General features: G+C 37.5%; 1 protein-coding gene across 1 annotated transcript; it reads left to right on the plus strand.

The window, feature by feature from the left end:
* Window positions 1-908: 908 nt before the first annotated feature.
* LOC128310896 (transmembrane protein 132E) lies at window positions 909-19633 on the plus strand. The gene is made up of 14 exons (XM_053047644.1): window positions 909-963; window positions 9936-10848; window positions 11110-11292; window positions 11372-11612; window positions 11675-11818; window positions 11894-12096; window positions 12171-12495; window positions 12558-12805; window positions 12906-13098; window positions 13169-13781; window positions 13850-14066; window positions 14132-14252; window positions 14405-15340; window positions 15408-19633. The coding sequence occupies exons 1-14, from the start codon at window positions 909-911 to the stop codon at window positions 15420-15422; spliced, it is 4407 nt and encodes a 1468-aa protein (XP_052903604.1). The 3' UTR covers window positions 15423-19633.
* The last annotated feature ends 572 nt before the right edge of the window (window positions 19634-20205 follow it).

Consider the following 20205-nt stretch of genomic DNA (forward strand, 5'->3'; position numbering starts at 1 on the left):
TTGTTTGTAACATCCATCTGATAACTTAAATTCAAGTTTTGCACGTTTGATAACTATTATTGAATAAGTTCGTGAATTTGTTCGATTGTTTCCATTGCTATGTCGAGGTTATATTTTTGAAACTTGAATGTTTTGAAAAAAAATGCTAATCGAAGGTGCATGACAAGTGATTTGTGCTTTACTGCTTGCTGAAAAGAAAACCATACAAGTTACATTAAAAATGATTATGTGGAAAAAGAAAAAAGTGCACCCATGGCAGTAGTATATCGATGAGTTTAGCGTAAACTTAAAAAAATCGATTCGTTAGCATAGAATCTAACATTTGCTGTACAACGCAAAGACTGGAGAGGAAAAAATCGATGAAAACAGTTTGCTTTTAACGCAAAACAGTGCAAGAGTGACAGAGTAAGAGGAAGTGGTTGTTGAGAGAAAATTGAGAGAAAATTATGAGCCAACGCACGTACACACACGCGCGTAAGCAAATATACATCAAGAAACATTCACAATATAGCGAAGATTTCGAGCGTGGTCAGAATGCAGTGCGTATAGAAAAATGCCTTCTGCAAGAAAAGGTGTGCCGTCTTGTACTGAAATGTTCGCAAAAATTGCAAAAGGAACTACATTTATACATAAAAATAATACGAAAAGGATTTGTAATACCAGTTTAAAAATTATGTAAAGCCCATATTCGCAGATTGACACATAGATTAAATATTTTTCAATGTTCACGCAATTGATTGTATTTTTTGTTTTCACAATTAAACACAGGTAAAAGGTGTCAGGAGACGATTATAGCCAATAAAACGAGCGAACCGCGGTTGCCCATATTGGGCCAACCGGTTAAAAAGGTTTAAAATTCGTTGGACCGTGCTGAGTTTTTGAAGAACAAACCAAATTAAACGTGTGTAATGAACAAACGGTACATCATGGGACATAAAAGGATTAGCTTGCTTTTGTTAATAGGTAAGTTTCAATGAAATATACTATCAATATAGTTTTCTGCAATATTATGTAAATAATATCAATTGTTTGAATCAAATGTTTTGTATTTGGCACTGGTGCAGTGCATGTCAAGAACGTTAATAGTTATAACTTAATTTGCTGTTGAATGTTATGATAATACTTATCAAAATGATGCGGACCTCGGCGGTGTATTTGATAGCGGTACCGTGCCAACACGCTAGGACCGATACAAAATCGCATCCGAACCAAGGACTGAGAACAGGTGGCAAAAATAAATCGTTATTTGAACTTATTCGACCTAACGTTTACTAATGAAAATGTTTGCTTAGAAAATGTGACGTTTACGATAAGAGGTCTTTTAAAAGGAATGGCGTTGAACATAGGTTTCCAAATCATTCCCTTTTCTTTTGTTAATTATTTTTTTCTTGTACAAAGTTATCACTAGCAATACCGTCATTGGTCGTCCTGGAGGTTTCAATGGCCTCGTAGTTTGAAGTCCCTTGATGTAAAGTATGCACCTTACCCCGAAAATTACATTAGGTTACTTGCATACAAGTAACCCCGAAGATTACGTTAGCCATCACTTTTACAAGTCTTTCTTCAGAGTACTGAAAAAGCATTCGAATTTTAGGTACTCGGTGTAAGGTTTTGAGATATTTCAGGCCATGGCCATATTATAATGGACGCATTTGAATATAATATGTATATTGTCTGTGTCTGTGTAAGTGTTCTACACATAATTGAATTTTATGTATCAAATTTCACGCTTTTGTTTCGTCCACGTATATTGGAAAGATTTTTAACTCTTTTCTCCGTAAAATGATTTTTACATTTTAACATGTTTTGTGCTTTAAAAAACAACCCGTCCATCGTTATTAATGTTGACTCATAAAATGGCAAAGAAGATTAAACTTACATTCAACCCAAAGTGTTTTTAAATTGGGACATTGGGACATTGTAAAATCGAACGGACGCAAACATTGACTGAATCGCCTATTTATGGTTTTGAACGGAGCATTAGTAACGTTAATAAATAAATTAAATTACTTTTTTCTTAGCAAAATTATACTACTGTATGTAAACCGCCCGACCGATTTAGCATTCTCCAAGAACTTCATATACATAATTCAATTCACTTAAGTTTTTTGTGTTTCATTATGAAACTCACCGTGTATTTTGGGGAGTATATGCCGATACTGGTACTTGACATTAGTGTTCCGTGTGTACATCGCACGACACCAGAGTTGAAGGAATACCATTCAAAAGCTGTTGAACGTTTTGATAGAATGGTAATACAATATGTAACACATCGTTTCTCAGATTATGACAATGATGAAAGTAATATTGCTTGTGGACAAAAAAACGGAAACGAAATGAAAGTTATAAAGTTTACCAGATTCAGTATCCCTACAACAACAACAACAGAGGAGTATAGCGAATATTGTAGTAACTGTAATTAACAGCATATACCAAGAATACGATCATTTACTTACTTATCCGGCAATACAACCACTTCGCGGTCTTGGTCTGCTGCAGGAATCCTTTAAGCCACTCTCGGTCGAACGCCTTCGTCTGCCAATCAGTTATTCCTGCCTTTCTAGTAGACACATCAACGCAATCACTCCATCTCTCTGTCCATGTCCATGTGTTGACCCCAGAAAGATGAAATTTTTTGACGACTTCGAAAGTGTTCTATCCTATTTGTACGTAATTGCACGATTTGTTAGCAGGGCCGTTGGTGGTGCCACCATCAACTTGGCTTTGGTAATCTCCAACTCGAGGTTTTCCGCCGCCTTCTCAATCCTTTGGTAAGCATCCGCTACGTAGGAGCGCCGTAAACCAATGATTTCTGTGTCATCAGCTTATTCCGGGATCAGGATTGACTTACAGAAGATGGTTTCCGAAGTTTTAAACCACAATGGCGCTGCTTGGTGGTAGCAAACGGCTCTGAGAGTTTTCCATCCACCATCACTTGGCATGTGAAGTTGGTCATTGTCATTTGTACTAGTCTGATAAGTTTGGCCGGATTTCCAAAATACCTTATTACGTCGTAAAGTTTTACAAGTCCACTAGGTAGTTCCGATTTTGAGCTCCAAGCACTACAAACTGCTCGATACTTTCAAGTCTGGTGATGAGGGGAATGATGTATAGGGCAAAAAGGTGCATTGAAAGTGGGTCACCCTGGCAGATTGATCTTTGGATAGGAAAAGGAAGGAAAAGAGCACCATTTAACAGGATTCGGGAGGAGACTGCTCATCAACTCTCTGCAAAAGTCTCACTAGAAATGAAAAATAAAATGAAATAAATGCCTCAAAAGACATAAGCTTGCCTGACCTTTTCTCCAATTTTATTTCGATAATCCTTTCCTTAACAGAGAGCATAGCTTAAAATATGTGTTGAGGCTTGCTACTGCATTTTTGAGCTGCTGGAAATATATTCCATTTGGTGATAATGCTACTCAAACGCCGCTTTTACATTACTGTTGTAATCTGTGTTAAGTAGAGCTATTGGACGAAAGCCGGAAATCCTGTTTCGATATTTTTTAACTCAGTACTTAACCTACTCCAGACTCCTGGTCCTCACTGCTGGTGTGGTTAATGTGGTGTGGATGTTTAGTTAATTTTTTTTGTTTCGTTAGAACGGTCTGGCCGTATCGACTTATTTTACCACATAGCCGGATAGTCCTTGCTACGGGGATTTGGTCCGGATGAGATTTTGGCCAGGGGTCCGTTCGTGTGAAGACCGGCTCCGCTACCATTGTGCCACCGAGCCGCCCCAAATATTTAGTTAAAACATAAATAAATAAAATGGAACTTTGGAATGTGACAAACTTCAAACCAACTAAAAATTTTAAAAATTAATTTAGAAAAAGTAAATTTTTTTAACCTACAACCATGAGCCGTATTTCTATAGGTATTTTACGAACGAAATACGTCTTACGTAATCATTGCTATGATCTTGGTACGGACCAATGAAATCGAAACAGCTATTTGAAGCTGCTTTTAAACTAATGCTCTTTTCACTTGACTGAAACTGCTAAACGTTTATTTCAGATGTATGCTTGTAGGCAATCGATTTTTATTAGCGTGATCCAATTTTCCTTTAACAAACCAGCCTAAAACCTATCGTTAATGTGCTCCTTGTCTTTGCTCCATGAACTACATAAACACCACTAAGCCATGGAGCTGCAATCTCTTAAAAAATCAACAATATAAACATAAAACAGATTGCTATTTTATTTTTTTGTTGATTTTACGTGGGTCTGGCTTTCATGGAGAATAGGGATGATCATGACAAGATATTTCAACAGCGACTTTTCCTAATTGCCTTCGGCTTAAGTGCCAAGTGCTGATTGGCACTCACTTCACACGTTAATATGTTTTCCGATTTCAAGAATGTAGTGAAAATTGAAGCATATTCATCCGGATGCCTGTAGTGCGTTCTATTTTCGTTCAATTTTCGCTTTTTTCATTCTCTTCGAAACTGTATGATATTACACACTGAAATACTTGAGAAAGGGAGAGATAGAGAGGGAAAGATAGAGAGATAGAAAGAGAGAGAGAGAGAGGATGAGAGAGAGAGAGAGAGAGAGGGAGATGGAGAGAGATTAAGTGTTGAAGTGGGGGAAGGGGTTGGTTTCAAAATGCCGCGTTAAACGTTTTGTTCAAAAATATCACAGGTAGAAACCCAATTCCATCTGGATTTATCAACACCATACAAAGCACTACCTATACTGCTAGTGGGTAAACTAGGAAAGTGGGTAAACTGCTAATAGATAATGTCTAGGAAAGCAATATACGCTGCCTCAACCTAGTTTGACAAACTCCTTAGGGACAGGAAATTCTGCTCCGCCAAACTGCTCAGCTAGCTCGTGGCTCATTCTCCTTCTCCACTCGCCCTGCTCACAAGTACGGCTAAAGATAGTCCATAGCACTCACCGCCCGAAATGGTGAGGACGTTGGCGACCTCCGCCCGTATCGCCGAGGACTCATGATGAGAGAGAACTACCGGACGTATCAGTATGAGATTTATGCTGCATTCCGAATTTAATGAAGTCGGCTGGATCTTACGAGTTTATGGAGCCTATTTGATTCCCCATTGTAACGCGCATCCGTAGCTTAAGTGAGATTTCGTAGCTTAAGTTGTTATCCGAAGTTACGATCGTTCCAAGGTAGCAGAACTCCTCCTCTATAACTTCAAGATCGTCACCGTCAACTAATACTCTGGTCCCCAACTGGACCCTATAACAGTCAGAGCCTCCGGCAACCGGGTACTTTGTCTTCGTCGCATTGGTCCTCAATCCAATCCTTAAGGCTTCGCATTTCAGTCGGGTGTACGCTTCGCACACCGCCGCAGATGGCGATATCATCCGCGAAGTCAAGGAATTGAAGTGACGGAGTAAAAATCGCATCGAACAGATATTGAAGCTTCTCATGACACCTTCCAGAGCTATATAAAATAGCAAACAATAGAGTCTGTCCCCCTGCCTCAGTCCTCGGTGAGGTTCGAACGGTTCCTACAGCATGTTCGAGACTCTCATCCTGTACTGCACTCCATTTATTGTGGCCCTTGACAACCGACAAATTTCCCTGGAATTCCGTACTACTGCATGGTGTTCCATAGCTCTGTCCGATTTATGGAATCGTAGGCCACCTAGAAGTCAATGAGTAGATGGTGCGTCTGTCGTAGAATGCGGATTTGGTGATGAATTTTTGTTCAAAAAACCCAGCTCGGTAGCTTCCTATGAAATCTGTGGCAAGGGGCGCCAGTCTACAGTAGAGAATTTGTGATAGGATCTTGTAGGCGATATTTTGAACTGTGATGGCTCGAAAGTTGGCATAGTTCAGTCTATCAATCTTTTTATACACTATGTGTATGACAATCAGCTTCCACTCCTCTGGTAGTTCCTCCTGTCCCCAAATCCTTACGATCAACCGATGTATAATGGCGGCCTGCTTCGCCGGGTCCATCTTGAAAAAACTCCATCACTGCTCTGATCTGATTTGATCTGATCTGATTTGTTACATTTTAGCTACTTGAAGGCTCTGGTAACTTCGTATAAGTATGGCGTTGGCACTTCGACATTCTCGTGTCGGCAGTCGAACTGATACTCTTTACTGGTCCGGCATCCCCTGTATTCGCTCCGTTAAGGTGTCCATCGAAGTAGCTCTTCCAAGTGTCGGTCACCTCTCGCTAATATCGTTATGATGTTCCTTTCTAAGCTACGACCCATGGCAATGTTGGAAGTAAAACCGCCGCATTCAACATCCTGTAGAACTTGCGAGTTTGAGATAAGTGCTGCATAAACTGTTCGTCCGACTCTTCAAATCGGCGCTTCTTGTCCTGGATGAGTCGTGTCTGTTGCTTCCTCAGTCGTGTGTAGTTTTTCGCGGTCTGCCGAGTCTCACGTCTCACTAAACGTTCTTCACCAAACCGGTACTTTTTTTGGTTACGTGGTTTACGGTCGATAGGTTGCTCGGCTGTGATGCTGATAACTTCTTCCACCATCTGCCTGTGATCTTCTAGGGACTTCGCGTCGGTTGTGTTGTCCTCGAGCAGCGCTTCCACTAGCGCAGCCGCAAAGTCACTAGTTACTTCTGTGAGCATCCGCCGGTCTGTATTGGGCATCGGCGTTGGCTGTCCACGTAGTTTGTTAGTTACGGCATGATTATATTCGAAAAGTGCTTTACATCGATTAGAACGAAGTCAATGGGGGAATTTGTCTGGTGTGGTGATCTCCAGATGTAACTGACACTAGGAGCGTGCTGGAAGAAGGTGCTGCGGATGGTCATATGCTTAGAGGAGGTGAAGTTTATAAACCGAAGGCCATTTGTTAGCTGGTGGGTGCTAAAATTTCCGACCTGAGCATTAAAATTACCGATGATGATTTTAATGTAGTGTTGTGGGCAAAGGTCATACTCCCTTTCCAGCTGCTTGTACAAGCTGTCCATCTTATCATCGGTGCTTCTAAAGTGCAGACTATGCACATTGATAATGCTCAGGTTGAAGAAATTGGCACGTATCCCCTACCGGCACATCCCTTCATTGACCTTCCACCATCCGATCACTTTTTTCCGCATGTCACTCTCCACTAAGAACGCTGTACCAAGGTTATGCTAATCTCCACCGTTTTGGTAGATCATGCAACTACCACGGTAGAGACGTTCCAAGACTCTTCACACCTCTTGAAGAGCTACTACTTCGAAGCCGCGAGCCTTCACCTCTTTCGAAAGAATGTTGGTATGTTGAAGTTTGTCCCAATAAGTGTTCAGTTATTTCGTATATTCCTCACACCTATGTGTTACTTTTTTTCTGTATTCAAAAAGAACGGTCATGTCGTATTGCTTAGAACTAAAGGTAATTTAATCTAGTATACAATACACATTCGTTTCAAAACATTGTCTCCTCCAAACCGTGAAAGGTTACTGGGTGTACTCGGCCAAAGTATGTGTTTTTGATATGTTTCAAACCATGTCCATTGTCCTTCTGTGGAATTCAATTCATACTGTCACCAGATTAGAATAGGACAAGCAAAGTCCACTTAGCTTCCGTTATAGAGTTTGATGCAAATCCAAGTCTTTTTTTATTTATCACAAATTTCAACAAAACCCAAACTCAATTAAACTTTCGATTATCTCGCCACCAAGCCTAATGACGTAGCTCATCGTGACTTAACTTTTAGAAATGACGGGAAGTTTGGTTTTTTTATCGTTGCGGCAGATCATATCATAAGTTCATAGATAATAGATAAGATAGATAGATAGATATAATAGCATAGATAGATCATAGATAAATAAGCCTGTATCTTTCAAATAATCCAGATAACGGGCCGCATCATTTTGTACAGAATCGTAAAGACCATAGCATTTTGACATAAAGAATGACATGAAGGATAGTTTTTTGTGGAACCGAAGCTTTCATTAGGAAAGCAATCTAATCTTTTTGTATGGGGCGATGAAAGCGGATATGACTGGAAACGTCAAAACGCATACAATAAAAACTGACTCACAGTATAATCTTGTCACTGTAACTGTCACTGTTTTTTTTAATTGATCCACTTTTCAAACGCTCTAGATCTATCCAACGCGGTTCTAAATCCGTATGTTACATGCCTCATCTGCTTGTTTATCGGACTCAAAAACTATCGCTTTATCTGCGATATATTTGTATATTATTTATGTATGATATATATATAAAGTATCACCCTACTCCAGAGCAATGGATAGGCGATTCAGTCAATGATCGTGTCAGTTTGATTTTACAATATCTATGTGTCAATTTCAAAATTCCTTGCCTTTCGTGAAAGTTCATGCGTCTTTGTTATTGTATGAGTTAAAATCCTCGTTAAATCGTTGTCGGTTGACGAATTAATTCAAAAATATTAATTAATAAATATCAATAAACACTAAACGGGACATGATGGTAGCAGAGCCGGTCTTCGAACGAACAGACCGGACCAAAATCCCATCCGGACCAAACCCCCGTAGCAAGGACTGACTATCCGACTACGTGGTAAAATAAGTCAAAACGACCAGGCCGTTCTAACGAATAACAAAAATTAACATTAAACATAAATCGAATGGCTCCAAAACACTATCTTATGTAGCTCCAAGTGTGTTTTCAATCCAATGGAGTTCAATGTGTAGTCCAATGGAATAAGATAGACATATCCCAAACATAGTCCCCTGACTTCTACAGTCCGTAACCTAACTGTATGAAGAAGAAGTACCTAACTATATCACACCTAGTGATTTGCTAACAAAACAAAAAAAGCTGGAGAAATAGGAAAAAATATGTTTTGCAAAGTTGTTAAGGTTAAAAAATATATTTTTTTGAGGGGGACACATATTTCTACGCACGCTTATACATATTTATTTCTAAACATTGAAAATTAAGTCTGATTTTTTATAATTTTTATGTCTGAATTTCGGCTACTCTAGCACGTTAGAAGCACGTTGCATCGAAAAATTTGCATTTTTTCTGTTTTAATTTTATTGTTGTACACGTTGTAGTTTATGTAATCACAATGTTAAAACATATTTTGAAAGGTTACGTTAGGAACCTGGGTAACAGTTGTAACGTACAATTCCTTTTTTCTAAGGAGTTCTTTTTATTGTTATAATATCTGTTTGATTTTTTTCTATTCTTCTTCTTCTTTTCTATTCTATTTTTGGATCGTTTATCGATCATTTGAAAACATATGTTAAAGTGTGCGTAGATTTACTCCATAAAAAGATGTTCTTTTTTAAGTATATTGCTGTTCTCAAAAAACTTATGTGTCTTATAGGAATGTTACAGACTGTATCTTCTGAAAAGGTTTTTAAGTATTTGAGTTATGTGTTTCCAATTCTTAAACTCAGCTCAAACCGAAAAATCAGCCAGCATTACTTGTTTTCGCTAGATTAACTATTTCCAGTTTGCTTAGACATATCCTGTGTCACAAGTATGTTCCTTTTCGGTTCCGGTATCAGCAAATGGTGGTGAAATATTCCATAAGCTGTTTTTTACAACAACTTCTAGAATCTTTTGCAGTATGTTTAATAAATTTACGGGGTAAATCTCTTCCATTTTGACAATGCTTGACACTTTCTCTGCTTTGGCACTGATCTTAGATACCAGTCGAAATGTCTTAGATACCAGATAATGTCGAAATTGTGTGAAATTGGTTATTGCGTGAAAACAATCTGGAATCACCCGATAATTTATGTTATTGATATCTTCTGAGTTATTTAGTTTGAAGCAAATGGACCTTAGTTTATTACAATCGATTTGTCGGAAATGAAATTAGAGTGTAACCGAACTCATTGATCGCAGTTTTGCCGATTCATTTTATAGAGGCATACTGAAATGAATTTCTTTTATGATATTGATTATTTAACAAATGGGTCTTCAACAATGTACAATATATGAAATTTGTTAAGGTTTTTACTTAGAATAACATTGTAATTGATTGATTGTTTTGTTTATTACAGGTATTCTAAATCTGACGGTTGCAGTAGAAGTTCACTTCGAAACACCCGACAGTGGATTTTTTCTGAAGCATTCTCCACGACAAAGTGCATTGGCATCAATCGTTTCGAGTGCAACATCTAACAATGGCAAGGTACGATCAGTTAATGGCGATTCCTTGCTTTCGGTGGATCGATTTACGGTAGTACAAACTTGTCAACCAGTGTCTGTGCGAGCCAGCTATGGGCCTTTCTCAACGAAACAAACAGTACCCGCACGATACATCGTTCCCGATGTTCTGGAAACCACGAACCTTGACGGAAACTCTTCACAAAATACCACTGCCGCATTGATGGACTTGCAGCAGCAATCTAATCTGCATCTGGATATATCAGCCCATGTTGTACGGAGCACAGTTGCCCGTGATTCACCGGTGCTTCGTGTTTTGTTTCATGCCGGTGCCGATCCTGGTGGTCATTTGCAGCGACAAAAAATATGCGTACTATTGCACGCTTCAATGGGTAACAGAATCCCACTTAAAGGCAAATGTATGCCTGAAGGAGAAGATGGTGTATGTGTGGCGGAAGTAGTAATACCATCCAACTGGTGGCCGGCACTACCACCTCCAGAAAGAGATGGCCGCCTATCCAGCACTCCACCAAAAAGCCCACAAAGATTAGTACAAGTATCTTACAGTGTGTTTGAACCTCCTGCTAGGAGTCCTGAACTTTGTGAGCCTAAAGTGCAGATTCAACCGCTAACACCATTTGCAAAAATTCCTCTAAGTCAATCTCAATTGCCCTATAAAGAACTTCGCGCTGATAATACACTTACGATGATGGTACCACAGATACCATTGTACCCTCTTTCAAAAATACACGTTCCAGTTTTTCTTCATCCGGAAAATGGACAAAATATTGCAGTATTCATAGTAAGGTACGTAGATCATTACTAATCATAAGCAACCTATATAAATTTGCTTTTAATTTCAAATTTCTTCAGCTTTACCTACATGTACACAATATTTACATATACATATTTAAAAATATTTTTATTTTTACAATTTTAAACTTATACAACAAATATATGTAAATATATTTATATCTACACAATTTTTAACTTTTTTATATCATTCCGGATTATTTGGGTAGAAATTACAATAAGTCTGAAAAAATGTAAATATTTGTATAATTTCAGAGCTCGCGTAAAAGCCGGAATGCGTATCCTTGGTGCTGTAGCATCATCAGATGAGTGGAACGTTTCAGTAGAGAAGGAAAACACTAAACACACTGTGGCTCGGGTAACTGCATTTCGCAAAGATCAGGATCCAGACAGTCCTACGAGAGGAATACGTTTTGATGATGTATCTTCGAATGAGGGGTATGTAGCGTTATTGGTAAATTGGATATATTACGTATACACACACATGTGTAAAGCTACAATTATTTTTAAATTTTAGTGTTGTTGAAGTTTTTTCATGGTTACTTGAAGTTTCTAATGATACCAAGGAATATTGGGATGGTGGAAGAATCATTTGGTCCGTTAGCTATGTTCACGATGGACCAAAAATGAAAATAGATTTGTCGACCGAATCTTCACTGATCAGCGGTACTGGATTGCAAGACGAGAGTCGGAAAAAGATTGTGGCAAAACTTGAAATACAAAAGGATGATATTCAAGCTGTATTGCCTATTGCGAAGGTAAATAAAATTCATCTGTGAAACGGGTAGAAACAACAATATTTATGATTTTGAATTTACAGAATTGGGAACTTATGAATACGGCTGTTCTTACCGGTAGACAAGTATCACAGGCCATGAAAGTATTCATAGTATCACAAGCTGGCAAAATGGCTGATGTCACACTTCAGAGTTCATGCCAGACAGAAGATGAAAGTGTGATAAAAGTAAGTGAAAAGATGTAACTAATGATCGAACTTACGAAATAATTAAAAAAAAATCTTCTTTTTCTTTTCTCAAAGGTATCTTCGTCATGTAGCTCTGTTTATGTAGATGGGTCAGAAGTAAGAGGTTCATCCAATGCTTCAATATTGGTAAAATATGGAACATATTCGGGACTGGCTCGGTTCACCGTATGGATGCCTGAATTTCCCTTAGAGGTATCCGTCGCCGATTTTCGATTATCTCAGATCAAAGGTTGGAAAATTCCGGACGATCATAGCACGTAAGCATAATTTCACGTACTTTTTAATATATATTTCTCATGGCATTACATTCTGAACAAACTTACATTAGCAGTGCAAATGGAAAACCAAATCGGCGCAGGAAGCGAGCATATGGCAATGGTGGTGCATGGGGTCATCATAATGACGATTTAAGCAATGGAGTTTCACCAGAAAGAGGTGTGTGTCGTGCGAGATATCAACAAAGTCCGGTGGAAGTATATGCGAGATTCGTAGCAGTGGATCAGGATTCAGGACGTGTTAGCTATTTAATTTCCCGTCGAACTGGGTTGCGGGTTACGGATTTGGTTCAATCGTTACTGCGAGTAGCAGATCCAAAAATTGCTAGTCTAAGAGGACGAACACTTCAAGGGCGTGCCATGGGCCGTACGGATGTTCAGGTAAATCATGCAAATGTATCATGGTACAACATTACACAAACATACAATTTACGTTTTTTCAGGTTCTATCACCAATCAATGGAAGGGTAATAGGCGCTCGCGAAGTGCGTGTGGGTAGTGACAAAGTAACCATAACGCGGTTGATGGTTAAAGTGGTTTCCGGATTACAATTATCAATATCTGGTGACGGTTCAATCGACAGTGGATATATTGCCGAGACCTCGGTTACACGCAGGTTAACTGCACAGTATCAAGAAGGGCTTCTTGATATTGAATTAGAATTTTCCGATGGATCCAGAACACCTCTCAGGTTAGTAATGCAAACATATTACCTATTTAGGTAACATCATGCGTACTCAATTAATCCACACTGGTCTGACATGGTTTGTCATTTTGTTTTCTTTCTACAGGGATATTTCTGTCGATGATTATTTCCTCCTGGTCGAAAGTCTTGATACGGAAGTAGTTGCCTTTGCACCAATGCTTGCATCGCATCATCCAAGAGTGATAGCAGTTGGTGAAGGAAACGGGGAGTTATTAAGAGTTACCTTACTGCTTTCCGAGGAATGTCGTATTCGTCGAAATATGCCGGTTTCCAAACAGGTGCACTTTAAAGATACAAATCTTTAAACATACTACAATTACATAAGTTACATTTTTCATTTTATCTTAGGGTATTAAGACATCTGTTGGTCCGTTAGTTAGTGCACTTGCATCTGTTCAAGTTGATTTCAGTGGATCGGATACGAATACCAGGACAGACACGTTACAGAACGATGGCGCTGTGGGGCGTGATCGTAACAAAATGGGAAAAGAATTAAATGACTTAGAGGATATACTTATTGGGATTCCGCTGCAGGATGATAATGGCCACGAAACCGCAGCTGTTGTGCATTCTTCCAGCAAGCATCATCGAGGGAATGTAGGCGGTGGCATTATCAGCAGTAACAGCGGGATGGTCGGAGTTTTCTCATCCAATAAAAGTATGGTTCATGGCGATGCATCCACACTTGAGATAGGCATGTACATTGTGTTAGCTGCCTTTTGTTTGGCCATTGCCGTATTTGTGGTGTCATGTGTGGTATACGCGTCTAAGTACCGACCAGTAATGATCGATGCAAATGGTGATGCTAGTGTACGCGATGGTATGGGACATTCAACTGTGTTTGATGTTGGAAAAGGTAACGAGTCCTGTGCTACCAATGCGCATGATTGGGTATGGTTAGGCCGGGCAACTGTTGATCGATCTAACGCGGATGTTTTAGAAGCGGGTGCATGTCAAAAAGGTAAGTAAAGGCATTGTATTATATAATCGTTGCTAAATACTAATGCTTACGTTTCTTTGCGATCACAGATTCACGGATGAACATAATCAGCAATCCTATGAATTCTAAATACGATGATATGGGCGAACACCACGTACAAATTAACAGCTTCGATAATCCCAATCATATTCAATTACCATCAGCTGTAGCAGGTACTCGTACAGGTATCGCAACAAACGACAAATCGGTTACTCCAATTAATTCCTGCACATATAAAACACGTGATCGGTACAATCGTGCAATACAGTAAGATTAGTAAATTCATCTGGTGAACAAAATTAGACGTTTAATTACAATTTACTTGTTTTTAGTGATGAGGCATCTATACTGCCGCAACGTAGTATGGCAACGACGGTGGTTGATCGAATCGAATACCGTCCACCAGTGCCACCGCATCGTAATATAGGAGTAACTGCTCATGTTTCTAATAAGGTAAGGTTTATTTCTTTTTGTAACGCTGTAACAATAGAACGTATTTTCGTAAAAGCATATTTCACCTAGCATAGAATAATCATAACCGAATTATGTGGCTTTTTTTTACAATAATACGTTTTTCCATATATTTGGTCGCAATAATCATTTAGCAACTGCCTATTGACACCGTTCCGCAGTTGAAGGTATCTAAGCGTTATCATCATCGTCCTCCCAGGAATAGCGGTGGAGTAGCGCTGAGTAATGTGGGTAGCAGTTGCTCGAGCACGAATCCCGCATTTGATATACAGTTACAAAACAGTTCTGGATTGCAACAGCGTAACATAAATCATACTCAACAGCAACTAAACTTGGCCCTCTTCAATGGTGGTAACAATGGTAACTCTAAAAATGCAAAACAATTTGAAATTATGCATCCGATACCGACTAGAAAAACGAACAGATCACCGCACTCGTTTGAAAACATGGGCTTCTGTATCACCTCCCTATCTAATACTGAAAATTATCAAAATGGCGATAAACACCATCAACAACATCGGCCACCAAAAGAATTGCATATGGCTGAACGCTTGGTAGAACAACCCAATGGCCAACAGACGGCATTTAAATTTGACACAATAAATCAACATCAAAAATATCATCAGCCATTTGAATGTCCTAAGTCCCCAATACAATCACTCGAGACTGTTGCAAAGCCAGGCGATCGAAGAAGTACTGGTTACAGTCAACAATTCCAGCAACAACTGAATAAATCGTCTGATGATATAGGCCGCGTTGGTAAACCGAAACACATCGATGAGGAAGCAAGCCAAAAAAGCGTATCTCTCTCCTCAGATGACGATGGTGGCTTTGCCCCAACTGTTGAGCAGTCGTGTAGAAAAATTAATGTTAACGTGGAAAGTATTACGCCAGCCTATGTTGCGTCTATGATAGCCGCAACGAAAGAAGCTAACAAAAAACCAACTGTCGTGGGAAATCCGATGTTTTCAACAACACCTGACAGTGAATTGGGACCTGGGGAAAGTCTAGGGTTAGATGATCTAGACATGGATTACGAACAAATTATGCATTACTTCGATAATCTGAAGGTATGCTCACAAGTACTGCGCGATGCATGGTAAACTAAAGTAAAATTTACTTTTTCTCTTGTTTTAGGAATCGAACGCCTGAGTGCAGGAGATCATTGCAAAAATTCGCGAAATATTAGCCACATTTCAGCAACAGTATAGAAACGTGGCGAAAACACCGCTGTCCAGTCCAACTTGTATTCCCGGTATAAAAGATCCTAACTTTGAGCAGTTTTTTGAACATTTAAGTGAATCGTACGCATAAAAATGAATAAGGCTATTGTAGGTTTTACTGCACCAACGCAACATCTGCCTCATAGAGCTGGAAAAAGTTATAGCAAAGTTGTCATTTACCAGGCAAAATACCGAATGATGTAATTACAAAACGTCCGTACAAAGTGACCACAATCAGCGATTGTGATTTATTGTTCTTAGAAATATTTTTGAAACATTTATTTATTATTAGGTGCCATATCACCTAGCGAAGCTTAGTGTAATAGCATTTATTATCTTCATACATACCAGCGTTCGAGCGTGCTTGAAGCGAAAGAAATGAACAATGTATATTTTTATTATAATTATAAAGAATCTCAATGCATAACGTAGTTGAAGCCACAGCATAGTTCATTTTCGTGTAATGTTAAATAAGTCTCAGGTTTTAGTTGTAGCTTTTTCTAATGACTATGAACCATTCAGTCGATGCGTGCTACTGGTACTTTGCTGCGTAAGAACATTTGTTCAAATGTTCAGTTTATATTATCAGTTGCAACATTTATTTTATCCCGTGTGCTGCTATCTATGATTTCAATTCTTACCTGACTAAATTTACACAAAGAGCGGATCTACAAATTTTGCGAATTTGCAGTGATCTAAACAAAAGCTATCGAAAATCTCAACTTACTAACAATAATATCGTCGAAGTCAATAGAATAAATATACATAACTATAATGGATTATTGCACCTGATGTCATGTGAGCTTACAAAGCAAAATTCACGCATTGAATTGGAAAACGTAAAATAATTTAAATATAGTGCTATCCGGTATGACATTCTACACATACTTCGAATGTTGTACATTTGCTGTACTAAAAATATAATATATAATTATAAAAGCAGCATGACCAGGTTAGTTCACGGGAAAGCAATACGTGAAGTACTGAGTGTGTACGCTTTGGTCTTGTACAAATATGATGCATGAACATGTAATTTTTGTACTGCAAAAAATCGTACTGTTCTTCTATAACGCAATCACCCAGTGTAAAAACTAAACAAACGTAACATAATCATAACAAACGTCAATCGAACTATTTGGAATCTGTTTCACTAAGGCAATGCGTCCGTGTTACTGAAACAATTTCACTGCCGTTGTTTTTTTCGGTACTTCATTATTAGTACCACGATGAGCGTAATGAACAGAATTGTATAGCCATAATTATTTTGATGAAGAAAGTTTGAAAGAGTGTATATTGTACTGCACTTTCGACATATGTATTCAACCAATAAAGCAAAATTAAAAGCAGCAAATGCACGGACAGAATTTAACAAAATAATCACGATTATCTATGCATAATACCGCAACAATTTAGCTAAATGAGTCAGTGACCAAAATAAATGTATATAAATCTATGTGTGTAAATGACGTGGTTTGCAAACAAGCACACCTGCTTGTTTATTAACTTGATAAATTTAAATTGCAAAAACTTTGTGAGCTTTGCAACAAATCACATTAAATTCTTTGGACGTGTTTTGAGTAGATCTGCAATAAAGAACTGCTTTTTGGATGCTGCATATTTTGAACATATAAAAATATTACGGCTGGGAGAGTTTCGGGAAAATACTCTTATTATAAATGAAGTATTGAAAACAACGCATGCTATGTGTATTGGTTTGGTTATCGCTGGAATTAACATTCCGCAAATTGTTAGTTATTGGAAGAACTATTTTAAGTACTTATACATACTCACAATCAATGTACAAACATTTCTGCTGCAGCATTAACTGAAAAGGTGAAAATGTAATGTTTATACTATGCAAGGAAGTTTCATAATATATTTTGCTAAGCTTTAAGGAATATGTTTGTTCATTACCTTATGATCAATATCTTGTAGCAACCAATCTCTCCCTATTATTTTTTTTAATGCGACTATCACGAATACAATACAAGAACAAAAAAATGAAAATTTCTCACCATTTTAATCTATGTATAATTAAATTATAGCTCATAAGACTACTAATATCTTATGCAAGATAGTAAAACCTTCATACCAAAAATTAGCTTTACAATATTTATAAATCACGTGTAAATGACTTACTACGTGATATTCAACACCCGCACATGTAATCAGACCTCCTCTGGTCGTACATACCATCGAACAGTTTTGTTGAACTAAAATCACTAAACTCTATTCCTGGTAATATTTGTAACCTTTTCTTTAAAAATAAACCAGTGCCATAAAAAGTGATTTGCGAAATAGAGTAAAGGATCTAATTTTAGTACAGAAACCCCATGTTTTGGAAATAGTTGATCAGTTTTTTTAAACAAGTTTATCACATGCAAGTAAAACATTATAGAATTAATAGATTATCGAAAAATATTATAATCTTTCTTTCTGTGGGACATTATTGTTATTAGCTTGTTTTTTTCATCGAGTTTAGAATGTTCGGGTGGTTGCTATTCTTTCAGTTAATCGATTATTTTGCTACCTATTTTATGTAGCTTTGGATATCAAAGCGATTCGGTTTTTTAATAGTTTCAATTTACATAACTCATGGATTTCGGACTACTTATCTAAATACCACAACACCTTTACAATTTGCGCTTCCATGATAATTTTATGTTTACATTCACTACGCCGATGAGCGTCATTCGTTAACAGAACACACTTCTGTCACTTCATTTCAACATCAAAATGTTATAAAGCTTGTTGTCGATGTTTATTTCTATACTATTAAGCAAATGTTTTTCTCTGCTTTAATTTTCCTCACAGCGCAGAAAAATGCACAAGAATTTATGTTTAATTTTTTTAAAAGACGAGTTCATAATTTTTCCTACATTCACTTACAGATAGGAATCATTTCATAATTTGTATGAAGCCGTCTCGTAGGCCGTCACATAATATCTGTTAGCCATGAAACATTAAAGGATAGCTCCCAATTAGATGTTTTGCTTGATTATTCTTCCACAGCAGTGTTTTGTATTGTTTTATACAGATTGTGCGACGTTCTAAAGAGCTCTCTCTCTCTATAATTCTACACAACGTATACCCGGAATGGAAAAAAAACAAAGCCAATATATGAAAACAAGGATCAATAATAAACAAAAATAAAAAAAACGAGTATTAAAATAAATTGCTTCGCTTAAAAGAAAATCAGTCCATTACATGTATTCCTGCTAATAAATGGATTACGAATTGTTTTGTTCATCTACTACTTATATTCAAAAACTGCAATGTTTAACTCGTATAAAACCAACAAAATTGTATAATATTTAAAAGAGCTTGAATATACACGTAAACGCGCTATACATTTAACATGCAGAAACTCAAAAATATATAATATAATTATGTAATACATTTAGCAATATCTAATAACGATTATTTTTAATCATACACAAAACTCTTTATTTGAAAAACGTTTCTTCTTATTAATATAAATCACCCAATTTTGTTTCCTGTATCAAAAATGTAGCAAAAAAACTCAAATGGAAAAATGGAAACTGGATATTAAAACATTGTTAGTTTACACGTTAATTTATTAAGCAATGATGCAAAACAACCAAGACAAAGATGAACGTGTGGCCATTAATCGGCCATGTGGAATACAAACGTTATATATTTAACGGAAGCATTAATGCGTGCAAGACAGAATAAAAGTGTGCAGCAGCGCGCAATTACAGAATGGAAATGAAACATAGACTAAAAAACATTCTATAGGAAAACATATGCGTGAACTTAAGTAATGCTTAGAGTACTAAATTGGATGTACATTTGTGTGTCTGATATTGCTTGATGCCATAAAATGCTCAACTGTTATAACCAACAAACATCACAGACGAAACATGCATACTCATACCTACTGCAATAGAAATACAAAAACAAACTTGAGTAACAACCATTAGAATAAAACAAAATGAAAGACGGCAAGTGGTCAATAAAAAGTCACTAACATGGAATCTTATTTACTGGAGAAAAAAGAATAATGTTACTCCGAAAATCGAACTATAAGGTGACGATTTCTAGTAATATTACTTGATGAATTTGCCAAACTTTAAGTAGTTTAACCGTAAAAAGCGCTTTGGTCTGTTTTCAGCAAAATGGAATATCACTTAGCGAATAGCGAATTGCCTTAGCCATATCGTTTATACTTCATACTGAAGAGCTGAAATATAATCATGGTTAAAGGATCAGAAAAAAAAATCACGCTGAACTAAGAGGAATTAGCTTATTTTTAATTCCTGCTATCCAAATAACTAATAAACTTTCCATAATTTATATTTGTTCACTGCATTTGAAAATTTGAGGACTGCCGTTCGCAGAATTCCTTTGAGTATCTATGAACTGTTATTTTTCCTAAAAGCTGCGCATTGCGAAATCGCGTATATCGAGTATGGCGTACTACAGGGACTTGCTGTATAGTATACAGGTTTATGCGTATAGAGTAAATTAACAAGTAGCCGTGAGAACTTTTTTGGCAGTTAGATGAAAATTGTTTACGTTTATCGTCCATACAAAAGTGTTGCTATGCAGAGACGAATCTTCCGAAGTGCGGACTAACCGGTCATTTCAAACTCAAACTCCTTTCCTTAGGTTAAACAAGTATTTGTAAACCCCTTGAGGGAAACAAAAAAACATTTTGGGGTTCGAACTTCAAGTGACGAAGTTACGAA

This window comes from Anopheles moucheti, chromosome 2 (genome assembly GCF_943734755.1).
Source record: "Anopheles moucheti chromosome 2, idAnoMoucSN_F20_07, whole genome shotgun sequence".
Classification (NCBI taxonomy): domain Eukaryota; kingdom Metazoa; phylum Arthropoda; class Insecta; order Diptera; family Culicidae; genus Anopheles; species Anopheles moucheti.